We start from the raw sequence: 24334 nt of genomic DNA on the forward strand, positions 1-24334 counted from the left end.
TAGTCCTTAAATTTCTTCCAATCTTCTTCCGCCGACTCTTCTCCCTGGTCACGGATTCTGCCAGTCATTTCTGCCAATCCCATATAGTCAATCATCTTCAACTGCCATTCTTCCAAAGTGGGTAAATGCTGTGTCTTCCAGTACTTTGCAATAAGTGTTCTTGCTGCTGTTGTAGCATACATAAAGAAAGTTCTATCCTTCTTTGACACCAGTTGGCCGACTATGCCCAGAAGAAAGGCCTCTGGTTTCTTCAAGAAGGTATATTTAAATACCTTTTTCAATTCATTATAAATCATTTCCCAGAAAGCCTTATTCCTTGGGCATGTCCACCAAAGGTGAAAGAATGTACCTTCATTTTCTTTACATTTCCAACATTTATTATCGGGCAAGTGATAGATTTTTGCCAGCTTGACTGGGGTCATGTACCACCTGTATATCATTTTCATAATATTCTCTCTTAAGGCATTACATGCCGTAAATTTCACACCTGTGGTCCACAACTGTTCCCAGTCAGCAAACATAATATTATGTCCTACGTCTTGTGCCCATTTAATCATAACAGATTTGACCGTCTCATCCTGAGTATTCCATTTCAGCAGCAAGTTATACATCTTTGACAAAATCTTAGTTTTAGGTTCTAACAGTTCTGTTTCCAATTTTGATTTTTCTACCTGGAAGCCAATTTTTTTGTACAAATTATAGGCCTCTCTTATTTGATAATAATGAAGCCAGTCTCGCACTTTATTCTTTAGTTTCTCAAAACTCTGCAATTTCAATCTATGTCCTTCTTGTTCCAAAATTTCCCAATATTTCAGCCATTTGACCTCCATATTGAGTTTTTTCTGTGCTTTCGCTTCCATTGGTGACAACCACCTTGGGGATTTGTTTTCCAATAAATCCTTATATCTAATCCAGACATTAAACAATGCTCTCCTAACCATATGGTTTTTAAATGCTTTATGTGCTTTGACCTTGTCATACCACAAATATGCATGCCACCCAAAGACGTTGTTAAAACCTTCTAAATCCAAAATGTCTGTGTTCTCAAGAAGCAGCCAGTCTTTCAGCCAGCAAAATGCTGCTGATTCATAATAAAGTTTAAGGTCTGGCAGGGCAAATCCACCCCTTTCCTTTGCATCCGTTAGTATCTTAAATTTTATTCTAGGCTTCTTGCCCTGCCAGACAAATCTAGAGATATCTTTCTGCCACTTCTTGAAACAGTCCATCTTGTCCACAATTTGCAATGTTTGAAACAAAAACAACATTCTAGGCAGTACATTCATCTTTATAGCTGCAATTCGGCCCAACAAGGAAAGCTTCAAATTTGACCAAATTTCTAAATCTTTTTTCACTTCCGTCCAACATTTTTCATAATTATCTTTAAACAAATTCCCATTTTTAGCTGTCATATTAATCCCCAAATATTTCACTTTCTTAACCACAGTCAGACCTGTTTCATTCTAGAACCTTTCTCTTTCAATCAATGTTAAATTTTTCTCTAACACCTTGGTTTTTGCCTTGTTCAGTCTGAATCCTGCCACCTGACCGAACTCTTGAATTAGTTCCAAAGCCCTTTTAGTACTAGATTCTGGCTCCTGTAACGTTAAGACTAAGTCATCTGCAAATGCTCTCAGTTTGTACTGTTTAGCTCCGACCTGTATACCTTTAACCAACCGGTCCCTTCTAATCATGTTCAGCAGGACCTCCAGGACCGATATAAAAAGCAATGGGGAAATTGGGCACCCCTGTCGTGTCCCTTTTTCAATCTTAAACTCTTCCGTAACCACATTATTTACAATTAATTTGGCCTTTTGTTCAGAATATATTGCACCTACACCATTCTCGAAGCCTTGACCCACCCCCATACCCTGTAAATTCCTTTTCATAAAACTCCAAGAGATGTTGTCAAAAGCTTTCTCCGCATCCACAAATATCAAAACTGCTTTAGTGTTTATATTCACTTCTAACTTTTCCAAAATGTCAATTATGTTCCTCAAATTGTCCGATAAATGTCTTCCCGGAAGAAAGCCCGCTTGATCCTTATGAATCTCCTCCATCAACACTTTTTTCAGTCTCTTAGCCAAAATGTCAGCAAAAATTTTGTAATCCACATTTAATAAGGATATGGGACAGTAGTTCTTAAATTGAGTCTTTTCAGACTCTGTTTTCGGTATTAGTGTAATATAGGCCTCTTTCCACGACTCTGGTGCCCTTTTCCCTCCCAAAATTTCATTGCAGACCTCCTTCAGAGGTTGTAATAACCACTCTTTCAAAGATCTATAATATCTGGAGGTCAGCCCATCTGGTCCTGGAGACTTGCCTATTTGCATATTTTGGATGGCACCTTCAATCTCCTGGTCAGATATTTTACAGTTCAACATTAGTTTACTTTCTTGTGAGATTTTTTGTAATCCATTTGCTTTCAAAAAACAATCAATGTCCATTTCATTCTGTGGCCCTTGTGCATATAATTGTTTGAAGTACTTCTGGAAGCAATTCCTAATCTCATTTGGGTTATGTATATCTTTTCCTTCTCCTTCCAAATTTGTGATGGTATTTAATTTTTGTCTTTTTTTTCAATTGCCAAGCCAATAGTTTCCCACATTTATTAGCTGATTCAAATGTCTTCTGTCTCATTTGTTTAATTTTCCATTCTATTTCCTGATTCATCAATTCCATATATTGTACTTGATACGGTTTTATTTCCCTCAAGATCTCTTGTGACTTTGGCTTTACTCTCAGTTTTTTCTCCCCTTCTTTTATTTTCTCCAAAATTTTATCTTTTTTCTCATTTCGACATCTCTTCTTTATTGCATTCTGTTGAATCAAAAACCCTCTCATCACAGCTTTACTTGTATCCCAGATTACTCTTTTCTCCACATTTGTTGGCATATTTATTTCAAAAAAATCTCTCAAAGTTTTTTGGGCCTTCTTATATACTTCTTCATCTCTAAATAAGGTGTCATTCATCCTCCATCTGAAGGTGCCGGTTGTTGTTTGCTTCATCTCCATCTTTACAGCATTATGGTCAGAGCAAGTTTTGGGGCAGATTTCCACTTTCTTTATCTTTGGTGCCATTCCTCTAGTAATCCAAATTTGATCAATTCTAGTCCATGTCATCTTAGCCTCAGAGAAGAAAGTTCCCTCTCTCCCCAGGGGGTTCTTAGTTCTCCAAATGTCAATCAAGTCCATATTGTCAGTCAGTTCAAAGAAAGTTTTTGGTAGTCTACCATCTTTAGTGACTACCTGTTTTTGTGCCTTGTCCATGTTAGTAGATACGACTCCATTCATGTCCCCCATCAGGATTATATTGTATTCCATATAGTCCAAAAGGATCTCATGCAACTTCTTAAAAAATTCAGATTTCCCCTCATTCGGTGCATACACCCCTACAATCAGAAATTTCTCTCCTTGAAGTTGAATTTCAATTGCCAAATATCTTCCTTGTTCATCTTTAAAGATCAATTTCGGTAGTAATTTCTCTTTTGCATATATCACTACTCCTCTCTTTTTAACCTTATCAGACGAAATAAACTCTTGTCCCAATCTTTTGTTAATAAGTATTTTCCTGTGTAGCCTCATTACATGTGTCTCCTGCAAACATATCAAGTCCAATTGTTCTTTCCTTAGTATATGAAAGACACCTTTTCTCTTTCGAGGGGAGTTAAGTCCATTACAATTCCAACTTAGAAGTTGCAGAGCCATGATGTTACTTGGTTTTTCCTCCAACTGCGCCAAGTTGTTCTTCTTCTTCTGTAGGTGGTTTGTCTTTCCCTGAACCAAGAAGTCCAAATGAAAATTTGCTATGTCCAAAATTCCTTTTCCTGATGCAGTTAGCTCCTCGCCAGACTCCACTTCCTTCTGTAAATCCTCCTCGTGATCTTTCAAAAACTTGTCTTTATCATTCACTGTCCTTATTCTTATTTTCCTTCCTCTGTATTTAAAAGATAAACCTTGGGGGAATTCCCACCTAAAAGGTATTTTATTTCTTCTCAGAAGAGCCACCAGATCTCTATAGTAGGCTCTTACGTCCAAGATATGTTTGCGTATGTCCTTGAAAATCTCTACAAATGCGTCTTCAATTTCCAAAGTTCTTTGGTAATGCAAGTTCAGAATTTTGTCTCTTTCTTCTTTTGTTCTTAAAGTGATCAAGCAATCTCTTGCTTTATTTTTTCTTTGTCTTCTGCCAAGTCTAAAAGCACTCACTATCTTAAATTCCTCTTTTCCCAAGTCCTGTTGCCAAAAATCTGTAAATTCCTTTGTAAGGAAATCTGCCAGGTTGTCTTTCTCACTTTCAGGTACTGCTCTAATTCTTAAATTTCTCTCCTTTCCTTGTAATTCTATCATAGACAGTGTCAAATCATGGTCTTCTAATTTCTTATATACCGGTGGTATCTTCTCTTGGACAGCAGATGCAATTTCCTTAGCTTCCTCTGCTATCCTTCGAGTTGAGGCCGATTCCTCTAGTAGCTTTTCAATGGACTGTGTATTAGAGTTCACCTTCTTCCCCAATTCATTAATACTTGTAGTGTTCAAATCGATTTTTGCTGAGGCCTCAACTACTTGTTTATTTGTCTCTGCAACCTGTTTATTTGTCTCTGCAACCTGTTTAGCTAAATTTTCCAAAGATGCATTAATTTTGCCAAGTGCCTGAGCCAATAACTCTTCAGATGACATAACTTTTGGTTTTACTTGCGAAGCAGCAGCTCCTACTGTACCTGCTGCTCCGGATGTCGAGGACCTTCTCTGGTGTGTAATATCAGTCTTGTATTGTCTGCCGGACCTAATTCTTTCCTGTGCCGACTCTATCTTCCCTTTCCCATCTGCCATAACACTCTCATGTACAGTCCAAGGTCAATCTCACGCCTGGTAGATTTGTTTTGAAAAGGAATTTTCCAAAGCTTGGTTACTTAGTGGCTTAGTTGTTATTGCAACATAGTCTCCTCTAGGGGGACACACTTCCAACTTCACTTTGCAACTTTTAAAACAAATATAGTCCTTCTATGTCCCCAATACCTTTAAAAGCCACAATTTCAGTGTCCTTAAAAAGTTACTTTTTAGTCAAAAGCAGTTCCAGAAACACTGTATCTTTCACAGAGTTGTATCAGAAATCTTTACCTTTAACATACTGGCAATTCTTCCCAGTTAGGCTTTCCCTATCATAGGCAGTCCGTTCCCAGATTTCAGAGGCAGCAGATGTAACTTTGCTTCCCTCCTTCCTTGCAGGTAAATACTTCTCAAATTTCTCCCCTCCGCTCCTGCAGGCAGGGGGGGGATCGCTTTTTTGGTGCTGGATTTTAAGCCTTTAAAAAGACGTCTTTCAAAGTTACAGCTTTACAGTCTCTTTGCTTTGATCTATTTACAAGCCGGAAAGGTAGACTTCCTGATTTTACCTTTCCCGTTTCGGTGACGAATTTTTTTAAAAAAACTTTTCCCTCCAATTAATTCACTTAATCCTACTCACGAGTAGTTGCTTTAGAGTCCAATTGCCCAGGAAGAAATCAGCTCTCTCCGACCATGGCTGTGCGGCTTCACTCCACGGAAGCGGTAGACGACTCTCAGCTCCGCGCCGCTCACCCCCCCCGTTCCGTTCCGTAGCCTTTAAAAAGGCTCCTTCGCAGTCGGGGGGGGCGCAAATGGAGCCTGCCGAGTCTCCAAGCTCACAGGCTTCACTGCCTGTGATTTCTTTGGGTCCCCGTTTCGCCGGAGCGGCAAGACCCTGCCCCGTGGAGCCGATTCCCTCCGGAGCTCAGAGGGAATCCACCATTTGTCGCTGGCACTGACCGGAAGTCGGGAACCTGATAATTTCAGGGCACTACAACTCGCCTGCTCTCACCACCTACTGGCGCTTGTTCCCTGTTACCTGATGATCCAGCATGAGCAGAAGGGTGCATTTCACATTGACATCACCTGGGCGCTTGACTTGGAAGCCATCTGTCTCTTGGGTTGTGGCCATCCGGTGCCACTGAAAGGGAAAAAGCCATATGAGATAGTGCAAGACAAACATGGGGAACAAACTGGTTCATTTTACCACACAGTAGCTGATATTTTAATGGTTGGTTTTCATGTTTTACCCTTGCTCTTCTAATCAGGTGGGGTTACAGAAGTTTTTATACTATTATCATCTCAAACATCAACAGAACACATATGGGAAACAGCCCAGCCTTATCCACTACTCTTACTCCATCCCCGGTATCTGAAGGAACCATGCAAGCCTCTCCAATGCTGTTCAATTAATCCAAAAGCACTTTAAATGAAGTCACTGAGACTGCCAAATATCGCAGTTCTAGCAATGGTGTAAAAAGGAACTGAAGACACTTCAATAGCATCTGTGCTAAAGGAAAGTTCTTTTTTTTTATTATTTGTATACATGATGTCAATCTTATAGACACACACACTCGGGAACCTTTAACTAAAGTAAGTGTGCCATGTGTCTATGTTGTGTGAAGTGGTGGAGATCACCATACGCAAAGGCTTCTCTAAGAATACTAGCACATGGTTCCACACAGTGAGTGAGTAAACTGTTGGTTTGGACATGGGAGATGCAGTCATTAAGCTCCCAAGGTAGCACAGAACCTAGTTTACCAAACAGGTTTGCGGTGAAGATAACCGAGACAGCATTGGAAGCATTCTGTATGCAATGGAAAGTTCTACAGAAATGAACACTGGTTATTGGTGGGGGGAACAGAACTTAGCTGGATACAACCACATGATGCCACTACATAGCTCATCTTAAACCAAATCCAGGAACACCATCTGACCCCTCTTTGGAAACTGTTCTCTCCAGCAATTATGATTCCAGGACCTGACCAATCATCTGCAAATGAGGCCAATCATCCGTCTCGGTCAACAGCGCTGTTCTCAGCCCCAGTTGTGTATTTCTGCTCCTCTGAGCTGCCTCCCATTTCCCAGCACAAAACATGCACCAAGTCACCTACCTCCACCAGGTGGTTGTCTGGGCCATACAGCTCTTTGTCTAGTTCAATGACCAAGCTCTTGAAAAAGGATGAGAACTTCCTCTTCTGTTTACTTGGCTGAGATAGAAAGACACAGGAGAAACTGAGCCCCGCCTTTCCCAGAAGCACACAGACAGCACCGCTGCCAAAAATACATCTCTAAAAGTGAAGGACAAACAAGCGGGGCCAACTCTGCCAATGAGGGACATCATTTAGCTTGCGCAATGTTAGGAGCGATACAGCCACTACTGACATCATCACTGTTATTGTGCTTTTCTGAAGAAAATGAGGGCCTTTCTATGAGACTGGGGAGAAAGAAGCTCTGGAAGAACTGGGAATTTTACAAAGTCTACATTCCATGAAGGTTGCCAGTTAAATGAGGAACAGTCCTTATTGTTGTGGAGTCTGAAATAATGCACTTCTGCTATGTTCTTCAGCAATGAGATCATTTGGATCCTTTCAATTAGATTTGTCAATCCAAACTCTGGGAGGTGGGGATTTATGGCGCTAACATGCAGCCAAGTTGAAAGGGAAACATCAAACTGTCTTTTTCCAGAAGGGAGTCGGAAAGAGCTAAAACAAATAACTGTGTCAAGAGATGAAGTTCCAGGTCTTATTGACAATTAAAAATTAACAAGTTATCAGGTCCATATAGTATCTACCCAAGAATTCTTAAGGAATTCAAATATGATCAAACAGGAGAGCTCTATTGCCCTCATGTCTGCTTGTTTGCTTCCTATAGGCATCTGGTTGGCCACAGTGGGAAACAGGATGTTGAACTAGATAGGTCTTTGGTTTGCACAAGCAGGACAAGGTGAAGGGAAGACACACAAGACGAGTCTTCTCCTGTATGGACAAGAGCTGAGGGTGCAGAGCTGGCTAGCTGAGATAATTGGGTGGGCCCATGTGTGCATGTATGAGTGATATAGGGTGTTTACCCTGAACCGATCTCCAGGGAAGCCTACATCAGCCAATTTCCACAAAGCTACCTATCAGCAGGGATGTTTCAGCCTTACATCGTCTAAGAGTTTGCCTTCCACACGAAGTTCCCACGAAGCTATGCGTTCACTGCCTTCAGATTCTTCCTTGCCAGGCGTAAAGGTATTGGAGATGTAAATGCGAAGCTTCCGCTTTTGCTGAAGTTTGGAGAGAAACATTCACTAAGGACAGCAATGGGATCAATTCAACCACACACCAATTCCTTTCCACAGGTCTAGTCCTTCTTCCCAAGGCAACCTGAGCTGGCAGTGTAAGTTGCTTCTATAACTGAAGCCTCAGACTGCCAAGGAACACCCCGAAGGAATTGATCCTTTCGCTTTCTCCATCCCTGAAGGACTTGACTAACTCAGTCTCCTTCCATCCCTCCTCACCGTCAAAGGTTTCTTGATTGCCTCCTGGATTTCCATCCTCTTGCGGGCAATAGTCTGGTCCAGCTTGCGCTCAAAGGCCAGTAAATCCATGTAGGCCTGAGACTCTGGGACTAGCTCACGAATCTGTGAAGACAGAGTCTATCAGAATGCCATCTCTATCAAGACAAGCATCCTTTGCCTCTGAGTAATTAGACAGAAGGGGAATTTCAATGAGTTCAACTATCCAAGAATTGTATCATGTTCCCCATCACTCCCAGCACAAAGACTTACCTATTCCTGCTCTGCATATCATTGGGAAAAGGGGACAATAAAGCTTTATTCCCCTTTAGCAAAGGGTGAATATCCTTCCATCTCACAATCACTTTCTATGATTGTTTTGAGGATAATTACTTTGCAAATTAAAGTTGATTAACAATTGTAATAATGGCCTGATTGACTGGAATTCTTGAAAGATTGGCCAGCCCAGTGGGAACAGCTGTGACATATGCAGCAAAATCTTCCAACACCCTCTAAAATACTGGGTTTATTATCCTCCCATTGCACAACTACATAGGAACAGCTCACTCCAAAAAACTGCACACCCGAAGAATTATTCTAGAAAGAGCTGGCATGGCCTTGAGCCCTGCAATCTGTTTCTACCCATTTCTACAACATGTGCCCACTGCCTGCATCCTTCATTGAGGCCGAGAGCTCTCTCAGACAAGGAGCACTTACCCTCTGTGGCAGGACCTTGTCTGCCATCTTCCTCCTTTTGAGCCTGCAAGAATTGTGCAAAAAGAGCAAACTGTTAGAGGCCAAAAACGGTCTAGAATCTGGTGCCTAAGATCCACATGTATGGAAAGCACAAACTACGCAACTGGGATGAATTTCAAAAGGGAATTCTATAATATAGCTCCACCTGTATCAGCTAAAACATCTTCCTTGCTTTAAAAATAGTGATAAACAAACTCCATGTAGCTCAGTTCAGAGTTGGCTTGCAAAGGAGGGAAAACAACTGGCATAAAAGGAAATTATTTTCAATGCCTCTTCTTTCCTAGCTCCAGTACCAGCTCCAAATAGTAAAAATAAAAATAAAAATATGTAGCTCTAGTAGCAAAAGCAAAAGCATTTGTGCAGGGAGTGGGGATCAGAATACACTTGATACCAATCTCTGTGCTTGTCCCCAGGAGAATGTGTAGCTATGTCATCAACCGTGATAGTTTTTGACTTCACAATAAGGGGGGAAATCAGGAAAACAGAGGCAGGAAGGATGATTTAGCAAGCCAAGAAAGGTCCTTTGCTTAAGCAGCAGGTCAGTCAGATTTGAGGCGTTTCCTGTTGCCTAGTCAGATAAACCTAGGGACTGTATAGCTTCACTATTCTCATCACTTGGCAATCTCCCTACATTGTGTTTTGTGGACCTGTAATACACCATTCCCCACAGCTTTGCCTTTAAAAAAAAATCGGTGGGTGGGCATGGTATGTTGAAAACATCTGTCTGAGCTAATATTAGTGTCCAAGAATGTTCGATTTAATTAAACATACTTTTTTCACATGTGCAGAATCTCATTGTACATTCCTTGATGGAGTGGAATGTCAGAAAAAATGTTTGATTTTTTTTGTCGTAATATATCTGAGCATTTTGAGATGTTCAAATTCATATTATGAACCAGCTAACTTAGAACTTTGGGAACATTATGGCTTTTGTAATATTCCTAATAGGTGCCTGGCCTACCCTTCCCTCAAAAATACCTCAAGGGTCATATGCTTTGGCTTTATGCAGATTTCAGCTGATTTATTATTTTCGTGGTGAGAATGATACTCTCTGAAGACTCACTGCCACATTTCAAACAATTTTTTAAAAAATGCATTCACATTTCACCATGTGTGTATTTATTTTTATTTAAAAAAATAAAATAGCTGCTGCTACTCCCACCCCCATCCTGATCTGGATCATAACCATAGCACAGTTGGGCTTTCAACCTCCCACCCACCCACCCTCCCACACTGCAGCTCCAACAAAACTGCCCCCAATGTTGAATTTTTTCCCTTGGAGGGGAACTCCTAGATACCAAGAGCAACTTCCCTTCCAGGGCAAATAGCTTCAGGGTGTGTGCAATTTATTTTGTGGCTGTTGTCAGAGTTGTGTTATTCGAAAGGAAATGATTAACCTCTCCTCTACTGCAAGAGGGTGAAGAAGGGGGGAAAGGAAAGGCAGGGGAGAGCATGTTTCAGACCCATACAGTGGGAAATGAAACCCTGCCTGCAGCACCACAGAACAGAACTGCGCCTTTAACCCACCACAGAAGGAAAGGAACAGCTACGGAGCTCAAATTAACAAAGGGATCAAATTCTGGCATCTGAAATGGCAATCCAACAAGACAATAGACTTGCTCCCCCACTTCTACCATGCAGAACATGGCCCCTGAAGCCTGGATGCCAGATGTGTGCAGCTGCTTGTTTCTCTATGCATCTCCTTCCTTGGATTAAGCTGGCCGAGGAGGACTTGCCAAGAAACTGAATGTCATTTGCATCCCATTTGTTTTTAAAAACAGCTGGTAAAATCAGGCCAAGCAGGACTTCTGAGGAGCATGAGAGAAGAACAGATGAAAGTCCAGCTCAGCAGAAGTAGCTTATATAAGGGGAGTGGAGGATATAGTAGTGAAGGGAGTCAAAAACCCGTATCATAATGAGAATGGGGTGCTGCTTAATATTAGCTATCTGATTTTCCATCAACAAAAAAACATAAAACATCTGTAAGAGCCACAGAATCTGGACCCACAGGGAGCTGATAATATTACACAAGTCACTCTTCTTCTACTCTCCCTTCTGTAACAGCCTTGCTGGGATACCTTGCAAGGCTATTATAAGGATTGCTGAAATAAGTTGTAAGGAGCACTTTGAACACTGGAAATGTAGCCTATAAATACCAAATACGTATACTGTTTTTCAGCTTTTTCTGGGAAAGTAGTTATTGCTTTTGAAAACTGTGTGCAGGTCAGGAAATTGGTGGAGACAAATAGAACCTGCAAAGAAACTGCTAAAGTATCCCCACCCCCTAAGAGAAGTACCAAACCAAGCATTCTCCCAAAAACTGTTAGCTGTTAAGGGTTCAAGAAGGCCAATTCCCTCACTTCACCCCGGCTTTCCAACTGACAACTAAAATTATATGACTCCTTGAAACCAACGAGCATACTTGGTCCACACTGGGCTGATCGCCAGGGGAGGGGGAACTTTATGTTCTTTCATTGACAAAGCTTACATACTTCTGCATACCTAGAAGTCTTCCAAGTATGTAGAAATAGCTGGCTATCTTGAAGAAAGCAGGCAGCCCAGGCTGCCGTTATTCACAGTAACATTGAGCTTAAAAGACAAAGGCAGAAAATGTGCACATAGCAGTCTCCCTAGGCTTAGAGCAGAGGGGGTATACTACAGAGTTCCTGAGATAGGTCACAGAGAATTCAGATTGTCATTAGTGCATTTCTCACCCTCGTTTTGAGTCATTCCATTTTAAACATGCTTCAATTCCAAGATAGATCAGGGGCCTAGAAGGGGTTGGAAAGGCCTGGCAAGTGACCTTGGTTCTAACTAACTGAAAACAGAACTTGGGTGGATTCAAGGCCCCCAGGCCAACCACATCGTGATGTCTCAGAAGTCCCACCCTTCAGTGCTGGGAACTAGTAGTCACATACAGTATCCAGGGAACGGGGGAAGTGGACATCCAGGGAGAGAAGTAATTTGCACACAAATAACATTGCCCTAAATCTTTTGGTTCACCTCAGTTGCTGCTATCATGAACAGGTAGAGGATTAAGTCCCAGTATCATTCCTACTGGGGTAAACTGTTCAAAATGAAGGTGGGACACTGCTGGACTCCTCCGCTGCTATTTCTAGAAGCAACTGGGGTTTTTTTATTGTAGGGGGAAATCCTTGGCTGCTTCACCAAAATGGTCTGTCCTACCCAAAATCGACAAAAAATTGCTTTTTGTGGAGATGCTCAAAGTTACTCTGTTGTCCCCAACATGCTGCTCTTTAGTATCGCTGACAATCTAAGAGTCTGGATAAAGGTAGAAAAGGGGTAAAGACAACAGACTGGGGCTGGGTTAGACAAAGCACTAATTACAGTCCATATGAGGACCTTCTGTGGCAACAAAGACAGCAAAGCACACATTCTTCTCCATCTTCATTGCATTGGCTCAGTATTGTCTAGTGGAGTCATTCCAAGCAATATGCGGTTTAATTAGTCCTAGGCTTCTATCCTGTACCCTTGACTGCTCTGTAAGCTATTGATATGTTTGCTTAGCATTTAGCAGACAGAATTTCCCACATCCACTCCAATCCGTAATCCCCTTTAATGACAATGCCCCTAGCCAAGCTGCCCTCAGTCTCGTCTTATTGTTCTTGCTTGGATGAATTTCTGTGGGTGTAAGCAGAGTTCATAGTCAAGATCCTTGCAACAGTCCAACAAATGATCTGTGCTTTGGAACCTTGATGTTTTTTGCTAGTTCTAGCTAACTGAGGGAGGCCAGCTGTGCCTATCTGACTGACCGTTTACACCTCTTTGTGCAAAGTGTGGTTCCTGGTCCTCTTCACAAGGCTATATTACAACCACTCTTAAAAGAAGCCCTCCTTGGAGCTATGAAATTGTCTACTTGCCTGGGACATGCCTTTTAGAACAATGTTATGGAACAAGTGATGGTGGTTCAGCTCAGATTCTCTGGATTAGGATGGTTTTCTGAACCCATTTCAGGTGGTAGTTTTGCCCCAATGTGTAGCCTCTTGGCTACATTGGCTCCCAAGCTGGTGCAGCAAAGAAGCCTGGATCTGGCTCTTTGCAGTCATGTACTGGCAGCAGAGCCAGCTCCCAATCCAACAAATTCTTTTCCATCCCAGCTCTGCTCCTTCCCCAAATGCGCTGTTTTGGCTGGTGGTAGCTTTTGCCTACTCTTCTGTCAGCAGCAGAACTGTTCCACTGGTGAAGACTAGAGGATCTGGGCAAGACCATTTTAAACCTTGCCATTATTACTTATTTTTGTACTGTTAAAGGTCTTTTACTGGTATTATTGCCTCTTATTTCAATCTTATTTCAATCTTTCAATATTTTCTCCAAGTGGTTCTGAACAAAACATAATATACAGAAGCTGCAGGAAATATTTTCTTTTTGTACATCTTGGGTTAAATCATTTCCTTTTGGGTCTTACGCACCTTTCTCTGAAAACATCCAAGCCTGCTTCTGTTAAAAAATTAATTAAGAACTGCAAGCTATAAGGCAAGAAGTGGAAAGATAAAGAAGAAAAAGGTGTTCAAGGAAGGAGAGGAGGGTACGTGTGGAGTTCTCTAAAGGTTGTTAATTTGGTGCCCAAATAATCAGATTTGATTTTGTTGGTCCTCCTGTGTATCATTTGTACTTCTGCTGCCAAATCTGCAATGCTACACACACTTATTTGGGAGAGTCCCAATGAACTAAGTGGGATTTACTTCCAAGTATATATGCATATAACTGGGCTGCATGTCAGCAAGTGTAGGCAGTAACTAGAGATGAGCAAGCCATCAAGAGCCTAGAGACCAGAGGAATAAAATTGGAAGTCAAGACCAAGTCAGGCTTAGAGGACAAACCAGGATGCAGAAGTGAAGAGTAATATGAGCACTATATTTTTACCACTGGGGCTGAACTTGGTATAAATGCTGATAATGCCTCAGTTAAGACCCACCATCTGGTGGATATAAGGTGTTGGAATGAATGGTGCCAACAATTATATGAATATACCTCATAACAGCTAGCCAAAACTGCACCATGATCTTGACACATGGCTAGTGGATAACATTGCTGTGTGTGTTTCAATATGCACCAGCATCTTATGGTTTGCAACAACCCTCTTTGTTCTAGATACCAAAAGGTCTGGTAAGCTCCAACATAGCACATATTTTTTTTGGTATTCGCTCAGCCTGTCAGCTAATAGCCAATATCTGCACACTCCCTTCTGTTTTGTCTGGCTGAGAAGTGTATTTTTGCTCTTTCTAAACTCTGTAATGCAGTTAACAAGTTTAATCAACAAGGAAACACTTTTGCACCCTGGAATTTCTTAGATTTTTCTGGATCTCACTGCAAAAGCATACAACAATGGCCAGGAATATAATCAACTTCCAAAATGGACTGAGAGGGGATTACCAGTGGTTATTAAGGGGGGGTCAGGGACATAAAACAATCTCTCTTCTTGAACGCAAACCCAAAATATTAAGCAGTGGTGTGGTAAAGTAGTGTGTGTGGAGACACTGGAAGTTGTCTAATGAAGAATGGGAGCTGGGTACTTTACGTACGTTGTAGAGACAGGATGGCTAGGAAAGTAATCTTATTTGCAAATCGTACCAATACAGTCTCACCCTATATTCTACATTCACCCCCCTCACTCAAATCACTTACTTAGACACATATGCACTTACCCTCGCCTTTGGGATAGTGATGGAGGTGGTTGGGTCTGTGGAACAAGCAGGCGCTTCCGGAACGGATCCATCATGGACTGTGGCATTCCAGGTCTCATTGGAGAAGGTGATCCATACAGAGGCCCAGAGGGGGATCCCACTTGCAATCCTGCCATGGGCATCCGGCCACCAGGCAGAATCCCAGGGCGCTGGCAAGAGAAAACAAAAGACATTCTAGGAAACTAGGCACTGTACGCACCAGAGTTCATTGGCAGCAGCTTGGCTGAAGTCACTCTACTTCCCATAGCAGGGCAAAGTGCAACAGGCAGAGGCACATTAAAAACGCAAACTGTTTTAATGGTATTCCAAAGAACCGCTTGGGAATGTAGATCACGGACAGAGAGGAAAGATAGGCACCTTTAAGAGAGTTCACGGAGTTCTTATGAAACTATAGCTCTTAGAGCATCCATGGCAATTAAACCAGCTTTAAGTTTGTAGTACAGACGAGTGTGAAGAGAAGAAATGACGGAAGACTGCAAGAATGCTAAGTAACAGCTGTACTTACCTTTGCCACATTTACTTTGTGCCGTTAAAAATTGTACAGATGGCAAACATTTGAGGTAGGCATATTTCTCACATCACCATGATATGCCAGGGGAAGATGCACTTCCCAGCATTCATCCTTCTGTATATAGGAGGAGGTATAGGAACCCTCTCCTGAATTTAGCAGACAAGCCCAGCTGCTATGTGCTCAAAAGAATGGCATGAAAGAGGAAGCAGGCACTCTCTTAACCTCTAATCTAAGTTGGTGGCCTACATGGACAATGGAGCAAAAATGGTTTTCTATTGGGAAGAACAACCTCAGCCCGCCCCGCCCCGGCACATCTGTGGTGGCTTTCTGCTGCTGGTGGTACAGTTATAAATATAAGAACATGAATAATCAGTTGGGTCATTAACCCACATTTAAGAATCTCAGATTAACTTGTTTTGATCAGATAAAAACAAAATTTACGCCTAATGATGGATGGTATGGATGGTATGGAAAGGTGAGTGCAAGAGGCTACAGCCCTCTAGCTCCAGTTTCAGGTAGCACTAGGGGAGAAAAGTCTAAAATGCTTTACTATTCTTGAATGCACTCAGATGAACTTTCCTCCACAAACATTCACACCCTTAACACTTTCCAGTGTCCCAAGAACATTGCCACTGAACCAAAGCCAAACAAAAACTGCAGGCAAGACCCTCCCCTCTACCTAACAAGTGAGATTATTCCTCTTGCACAAGAGAGGTCCCTCTGCAGATTCTTTTACAGGTTTCCACTGCCTAGACATTCCCATAGAACCCCTGGAGATGCACATACTGTGGGTGTAGCACACTGGCTAAGAGCCTGAGCTGTGGACTAGGAAAACCCCAGTTCAAATCTCATTTCAAACCACAAAGTCAACAGTAGCCTGCCTGCAGTATGTGTGTAATACTGACCTACTCTGAATGGCTACTTTAAGGAATCCCAGGAACATGCACAAAGCACTTTCAACTTTCTATAGCACTTTATAAGTTACTATTGCAGAGACTTATTCCAAAGCTTTTTGAACTCACCTGAAACATTTGCACAATAGAAACTGCCAACCATACTAACAGAGGATAACAATACCACCAGGATCTTTTGTATGTTACACAAGTCAAACAGCAGAATCACATCAGGTGTTTGTAACAAACTTGGGTCATTTGGCAAAACATTGTAATTCACCACCACAGATTTTGGCCAGCCTTGATCATCACCCATTGTTTCTTGCACCTAGTGAGGATCAGCTTTTTTACTTTCTGCTCTACCGAGGCACATGACCCTAAGTCTTCATTAAAACAAACCAAAGTCCCATAAGACAACAAGCAATAGCTTCAGACCAAGGTATGCTGGTGGTAAACAAACCATAGCTTCCAGGTAGGGTTCACACATAACACTATGCTATGGTTTAGTCTAGCATTATATGCAAATTAGGTCACTGTCAGCATGCTGTATCCTGTCTAAGACTTTGTTGGCATCCATCTGTTTCAAGAGACAATGGAGTGCACCTCAGGGGTGAAGTCAAACTGCTAGAGAATCACAGTGCCTGCTACGGATGCAGGGACTGGTAACTCATAATTGCTGCCTCCCGTGTTGTTTTTGCTGCGTTGGCAGTACTGAAGCAACCTCCCTGGGACAGCCTAGGCCAGGCATAGGCAAACTCGGCCCTCCACATGTTTTGGAACTACAACTCCCATCATCCCTAGCTAACAGGACCAGTGGTCTGGGATTATGGGAATTGTAGTCTCAAAGCATCTGGAGGACCGAGTTTGCCTATGCCTGGCTAGGCAGTGTGTATGGAGGTCCTGGGCTGCCCAGATGACAAGATACCATCCAACCGCCTCTGGGACTCCACTCCAGATTTGTTTGGGTTTACACCTTAGTCTTTTCTTCTCCTGGAGATGTTCTGCAAGGCAGCAATCTAGGACTGCCAGGTGATTTAAGTAGCAGAAGCAAAAATGCTAGCACTTATAATTACATTTAGGTAAGTTTGCCTGTTGTCATCCACAACTTTAATGACAGAGTCTCTGAGCCACTCTTTCCCACCAGTACCCCATGGAGCCATTTCTCTAAGGACTAGGCCCAGGATCACCAGACAAAACTTGGCTCTTCCACACTTAATAGTTCTGTGCAGAACTGCATAAAAAGGAGAAACTCTGCCAACTGTTGGGCTCGTTATCAAGAGAAGCTACACTGCTCACATTTCTCCGGCCCTTGTAATTATTAAAGGCTTGTCTAGGACTGAATTCAGCAACCCGACATCTGGGGGCAACTGCTAATTTGATTGGAAAAGCACATGCTGGATCTGCCATGATTCACAGCTGCACTTAGCTCAGGTTACCTATGCAGAGGGCTTGTTTATTAAGTCCTTTGAGGGGCATTTGATTGTGTATGCGCACACATACACACCTGCCCTCTTGAGCCTGCTTCAGAAAGGATTGCACTCCCTTGCCCTGTGGGATCTGAAACAAGCGTCTGCTGCCAAGGAGCTAACGCAGCTGCCAAAGCCACCAAGCCAGCAGGGCAACATTTCATCCCTCCCCAGCAGGCCCAGGCAGAGCCTCTAGTCCACTGCCACTCCCAAACAGAATTCAGGCAAAGGGGGTTGGGCAGCACCATACAAGTCCAACAGTGAAAGGATTGCCCACAGCAGCGAATACTGGAGAAAAACATTCAAAGGGAACATTATGAGCACGATAACAGGCAGGAGACAAGTCATGCATAGAAAGGCTACTGGAGGAAATGGGTATGCTCACTTATGGAAACAAAGATGAAAGGAGATATGTTGACTGTTTTCAAGCATCTGAAACGTTGTCAGGCAGGAGGGAGTCACAGTTAACTAAATCCCACCTCGGCCATGAATTTGTTCTGTGGGTCAGATTAAGCCACACGGTCTCAGCTTCGGCTCCCTTCCTCCTTTCTATCTACAACAGGGGTATTGTAGACTCTACGAAAAGCGATGCTAATAACATTAGCCTACTTAACAAGGTTGTCATAAAAATTACGACGATAATGTACCGGTATGTGAAACATGCTACATAAATGCCGATTACTGCCATCCACGGAAGATGCTACAAGTGGCAATGTAAAAAACCAAAAGGCAGATATAGGTTGCAACTGGAGATAAACTTCCAAACTACAGGAGCACCAAGTCAGTGATGGAATAAGTTGCCCAGAGAGATTGTGGAATTACTTTCCTTGCAGATTTCCCAAATAGAAATTGCAGCATGTATACAGGTCTATGAGTCTCTGGACTGTTATTTTGCTGTTAAATAAACTCCAGTTACTACCAAAGATTTATAAAGCATGTTAATATGCTACGAACAACCAAGAATCTGTTACCCCTCCAAGGAGCTTTGAGGTTCAATTCTAGCAAGCAGATTCATAAATAACCAGCATCCTCCCAATTTCCCAGACTGCCCCTCTTAACAAGAGGCTCCTCCCTCAACACAATTATTTCTTCCCTCCTTTCTCTAATCAATTACTACATATTCTGGGCCAGTGTTGACTTTGGCTGAAGAAAAGGACGGCATGCAGTTAATCCCCAGCATTCTTCAAACAAATGGAGCAATATTCATTACTCCGTTGTTGCTTGGCTGTGCCATTTTATACGCAACATTCTCTCTTCACCCCCTCTTTTATCAGCTACATCACTGCCCACATTCATATAGTTAAAGGCAACCGGACCCTTTGAAGTGGTCATTTATGATAGATGCCTTTTGTATCATCCACATGCTTTTAAAAAGCAAACTCTCCTATTTGCTACACAAGGGTCACGCTCTGTGAAATCCTGCTGAGATCCCATACCTCCACAAAAAGAATTTCCTTGGGAAGACTTTGCAGATGGGTTTTCTGTCATGGGCAGGAAAAAGCCTCTCCACATATTTCAATTTTAGGGGCACGTGCAATAAATTTTAAGTGTGCATCTAAACATGTACAATATCAGTGTGATAAACATGTGTTTGCAAACATCTGCATTGAATAGGTAAGCTGAATGAATGGATAATGTGGCAAACTGTGCAGTGTGTGAAATGGCTCCAATTGCTACCATTTGGGGGAGGGGGAACCTCCCCAGGTCAAAAGAAATCCTAGAAACAGTAAGAGAAAGGATGTGCCAGCGCATATGTACCTTTCCCAGCAATGTGTGACTCACTTGCTTGAACCATTTACAATGTATTTGTTTTCTCCTTGTAATATGGAATGTGGAAGATGAATCTGATGGTCTCCTATAATTCTATGGACTTGAAATTATTCTGCACAGCTGCCTAGGTAGCTTAAATGTGGCTATTATACGTACATAGGCAATTTATATATTTGTCTGCTTGTTATTGTTCAAAACCACAAACATCCACTGGGAAACAACAGTCTTAGTTACGTGTTCAGCTGCAGCCTGTTTTTTCTTACCCCCAAGAGGAACACTCAGTTCAGACAGGAGCAGGTCTCAATTGCCACCACATCTCCCCCAAGGAATTAAGACAACCATCTGCAGTTTTAAAAGAGCTGCTACTTTCTTATACAAGTTTCTGATTACAGCAAATGCTTAGGACCATTTCCTTGGCTTAGAATGTGGTCCTTCCTGGCCACAGAATCATAGGGCTGCAGGTGACCGTAAGTCACTTGTCCACTCCTCTCTGTGTAAAACTACACACACACACACACACACACACACACACACACACACACCATCTCAAGCACAGCATCTGATATGACAGAACAGCTACTGAGGAACTACAGTATTGAAAACACTGAACAGAGGAAAAGTGGGAAGAGATAGGATTTAAAAGGCACAGAAAGAAAACTACTGCCCCTGATTACTGAGGACAATCTCTATTTTCCGTACCCGTCTCTCATACAGCGCTGTCTTCATTTGTCTTTGGGAATGATGTTGAAGAAGCCTGTGAAAAAATTCTAGAGTGTCCTTACGGTTTCAGCCCCCTTCTCCCTCTAGTCTTTGGAACTTGTAATCATTGATGCAAGAACAGGGAGTTTACTAGTACACAAGACGGCTCTTCTTTTCATCTGCAAGTTGTTAGAAAGTGTGAAAGACACAGAACATGAACTTCACACAAAGTGGTTTATGCTGAAGTTTCCTTAGAAGGTGCATCTACACAGCAATAACATGCCAGTCCCATGGCAGGTAAGTCTCAGTCCTTCTCCAACACAAAACCACAGCCAGAGATTCTGCTTGCCATCTGATAATAGCCATCTAATCTAATTGCCGCCCTGTGCATTTACTTAAGTAGCAACACGGGTGAGTCAGCATTCAGTTGCCATTAACGGTTTTCACAGGTTTAATGCAATTCAAAGTCACAGCAGGAAGACCAAGGAAAGAAGAGAAAAGCGAGTAATAAAATACTTGACATTAAAAGGTTAGCCCACTAGACACTTGTGTATGGTATCAAACATTTGAGTCATATTTAAAACTCATCCAAGGAAATGCATTTCCAATATTCTGCTTACAGAACTGCATCTTGTGAATTTCAGCTGGGACTTAAAAAATATGTCTGGCCCTCATAATGAAAATATGCAAGTACTCTCTGTTAAAGGCTTCAAGAAGCACCCATGCCTTCAGAAATGTTCCCTAATGCATGTACTAATTCATCTTCCCTATCCCACGTAGTACATTTATTTCCTGCTCCATCCCTCTAGTCAGAGGCTTGCAAAGCACAACATAGCAGGTTTGTCAGGCTGATACTTGCTGAAACTGCTGTACTTGGCTGCTTCTGCTTCCGGCTTCCTTGTTACAGAAGCATTACCACCTCCAAAGGAAGTGCAGGGACTTGAAGGCACAGTTTCTCTCGCTGCTAAAAATCCACACCAGACTTTTGAAACTGTCTTCATTTGAAAAGCAAAGCTAGCACTCCTCACATGGGATGCAACCAATATTCACAAAGTGTGTACCTCCCATTGTCTGAAATTGATGCAACAACTAAGCCAACGTCCTCAAATTCTAACCACTAGGGATGCTTGTCTGCTGGTCTTTGCTAATACTTTCATAGCATGAAGAGACTGCTGAGAAGCCAGTTCCAGTTACAAAAGAATAGGGCTGGAAGGGATCAGCAGGCCAATAAGTCCAGTCCCTTACCCCAGTATCCCGTGCACAATAATTCACATTATGATGGGATACAAGCATAAAATCAGGAGACCACACAGCGTACTACAAAAAGCGCCATCTAAGCCGAATGCTAACTGCAGTGTCATAATACAGAAAAATGCTTTTTTGAGGAAAAGTTAAACCCAAATCTTAAATTCATTCAATACTCTCAAAAGAAAGTTATTGGGACATATCTAGGATTTTGCTTGGAGTTAAGCTAACAGCAACCAGTGTTGATTCAGATGATCTTGGGGGAGGACCCATGATCTCTGGTAGTCAGAAAGTTATTTCTGAATGAAATAAATAACATAAAAAAGGAACTGGCACTGCAATTTTTACAAACGAATATAGGCTTAAAGACAATGTGATTTTAAGGGTTTGTGGGGTGTGAGGAGCTATTCTTACTTGCCTGTAAAGGTGGTGACCATTTTGCATGTGTCCAATTGATGCGCAACTGCTGACGCATGGGTCCTTTAGGACCTGGAAGAGTGGGGCAGAATGGGCTTATGGGAGTGGGGAGGAATAGAACCCCAACACAAAATGGTTTATTTTAAGGAGGCAGACAACTCCAGAGAAGGAATGTCATTCCTAGGTGTCTAATATAGCCACATTGCACGCATATATATATATATATATATATATATATATATATATAATAAAATAATAATAATTATTATTTTGAGGGTTGAGACAAGGAGTCAAGACATGTCATTATGGACATTTCTCCAGTCCTGTCAACAAGAGGACATCTGGAGACTCAAATGGCCAACTCAATACTCATACATAAATGTTTTGAGCTATCTTTTTGAAAGTGCAGGTCTTGTGTCCCTGATTACCTATTTTGAAGGCTGTTCCTAATTAGCAATATCCAACCAAGTCAATACTCAGCACAGAACCATTTACATCAATGGTATGGAAATTACATAAGTCCATTGATTTCAGTGGGTGTGCTCCAGGTATGATGTGGCTGGAGGTAATAATCTTGCTATACAAGCTCTGCACAAGTTCAGCAACTCCTTATATTTTACTTCCATTATGCTTTAGTTTGAACTCATTCAGTCATCCAACGCTACTCATAAGTCCCCAGAACTCTATCTTTTTCGTTCCATGTCATTCTTCCTCCATCAAAACACTTTATACTTTTTCATCTACATTGTATTATTTTAAAACTAAAACAATATGTTACATAATTTAAATTGCTTCATGGTTTAAAGTGTTTCTCTCTTTTAAGTAAAAACAACAATAACTGAAAGCAGCTTGTAGAGTTTGGAGCATATAACTGGCCTCAAAAGCACACAACACTATCCCATGGTCAGAAATAAATAATCCATGGCTTACCGTAAGAAGTAGTCTGCTGGCAGTTGCTGCTCTTTTTTCTTTCTTTCTTTTTAAAAAAGTAATAATAGAAAGAAAACACACAATGCCACAATAACAATCCACTATTCCTAAATGCAGTATATTAATATAGACAATTTATATGATATATAAATGGGCACAATATACAGTATGCTCAAAGGCAGAAAGGGCATTAAGATCTTCACACCACTGAGTAATGGGTGGTGGGTATTCATCTTTCCAGCCTTGGAATATAATTATCTTTTCAACCATAAGGGCTCAGATGATCCACTTTTGTTGTCCGTTAGTCCCCACATCATAGGAATGTTAAAAGCGCACAAACATCCTGATGTACCAAGGATTTTTCCAAAACAAAGTTATTAAGAACAAAAGTTTCTGAAACAAAGATTGAGCATGATAGCTCAACCAATCCCATTCTGCCTCTGACAGAACCAAACCACGAGGCTTCATCTGGCATTAGGTGAACCGGGCACTTATGGTTTGTTCAGGAGTAACAAACCATGGGTGGTGGTGAGCCATGAACAAACTTTGGCTTCCACTTGTGGGTTGTTTGGAAAAAAACAACCATGAGTGTCAGTTCACACATAACACTATGTCAAGGACTGTGGTTTGTTTCTCCTGGAGCCAGAGAGGGCAGAGCAAAGTGGGAACAACAGAGCAGCAAGCACCTGCACTGCTTGTCCACAGTAACTCATGGCTTATTTCTGACAATGGCTTACCATTATGCATGAACTGGGATACTGTGTGCATATTTCTGCCATTCCTTCTTTCTTTTGTATGAAAGTTGCTTCGAACAAATACCTGCTTATCTTTGCAGAAGTGCCTAGCAGACTTTTATGCACTATTACTATTGGTTTTAATAGATTACAGTTTTAATATATTTTATATATGTATATAGTTTTAGATTCTATCCATGTTTAATTGTTTTTTAATCATTGCTTCTTCTATGGTTTTAGCGGTTCTTGTTTTTATCTGTAAGCTGCCTTAAGTCAACACATTTTGGAGTGGAACTTCCTTCTTGAGGAGCAAGCTTGGGCATTCAGAAGCAGCTTACACAAAGATATTGGTGCCTATCTGTCACCATAAGGAAACCGTTCCTTTGGTGCCAGATAGGCAGCAATATTTGTGTAAGTTGCTTCAAACAGTCTAAGTTTGCTCCTGAAGAAGGAAGTTCCACTCCAAAATGCGTTGACTGCAATAAACATTCAGAGGAGCATTACTTGAAAAAGCTGGTGCCATATATCACATCAGAAGCTGAGCTAATGAATGAACCCATTACGTTATGGATTATTATTAGGCCCTATAACAGAGTTTCCTGGGAAGGTATGAGGACACAATTGGCATGTTTGCTGCAGAGTCTGGACCCTGTGATTGTGTCTGTGGCCTGGTGTTGCTGGTAAGTAGCTGCCTTAGGTTGTCTTATTCCTCGGTACTAGTCCAACTTCATTAATCTTTTTTTAAATTATTATTTCAGTGGGTGAGTATTATTGCAGTCTCAATGCAAATCTGCATGTTGCAAGTGTCTGGACAAATGCTCTTTTGCATTCTACACAGGACTAACAGTTCAATATCTATTCAACAAAATAAGGGGACACAAATCC

The 24334-nt window shown here is 41.7% G+C and overlaps 1 protein-coding gene across 2 annotated transcripts in view; it reads right to left on the bottom strand.

The window, feature by feature from the left end:
* Positions 1-24334, bottom strand: part of SMARCD2 (SWI/SNF related, matrix associated, actin dependent regulator of chromatin, subfamily d, member 2) — a 35000-nt gene that overhangs the window by 6606 nt on the left and 4060 nt on the right. For both annotated transcript variants that reach the window (XM_053362110.1, XM_053362109.1), the window contains exons 2-7: positions 14746-14933; positions 9041-9083; positions 8327-8449; positions 7973-8092; positions 6939-7034; positions 5864-5965 (exon numbers count right to left, since the gene is read on the bottom strand). In XM_053362110.1, the coding sequence (XP_053218085.1) occupies positions 5864-5965; positions 6939-7034; positions 7973-8092; positions 8327-8449; positions 9041-9083; positions 14746-14933 (672 nt within the window). The remainder of the gene's footprint in view (positions 1-5863; positions 5966-6938; positions 7035-7972; positions 8093-8326; positions 8450-9040; positions 9084-14745; positions 14934-24334) is intronic.

This window comes from Podarcis raffonei, chromosome 13, assembly GCF_027172205.1.
Source record: "Podarcis raffonei isolate rPodRaf1 chromosome 13, rPodRaf1.pri, whole genome shotgun sequence".
In the NCBI taxonomy this organism is placed as follows: domain Eukaryota; kingdom Metazoa; phylum Chordata; class Lepidosauria; order Squamata; family Lacertidae; genus Podarcis; species Podarcis raffonei.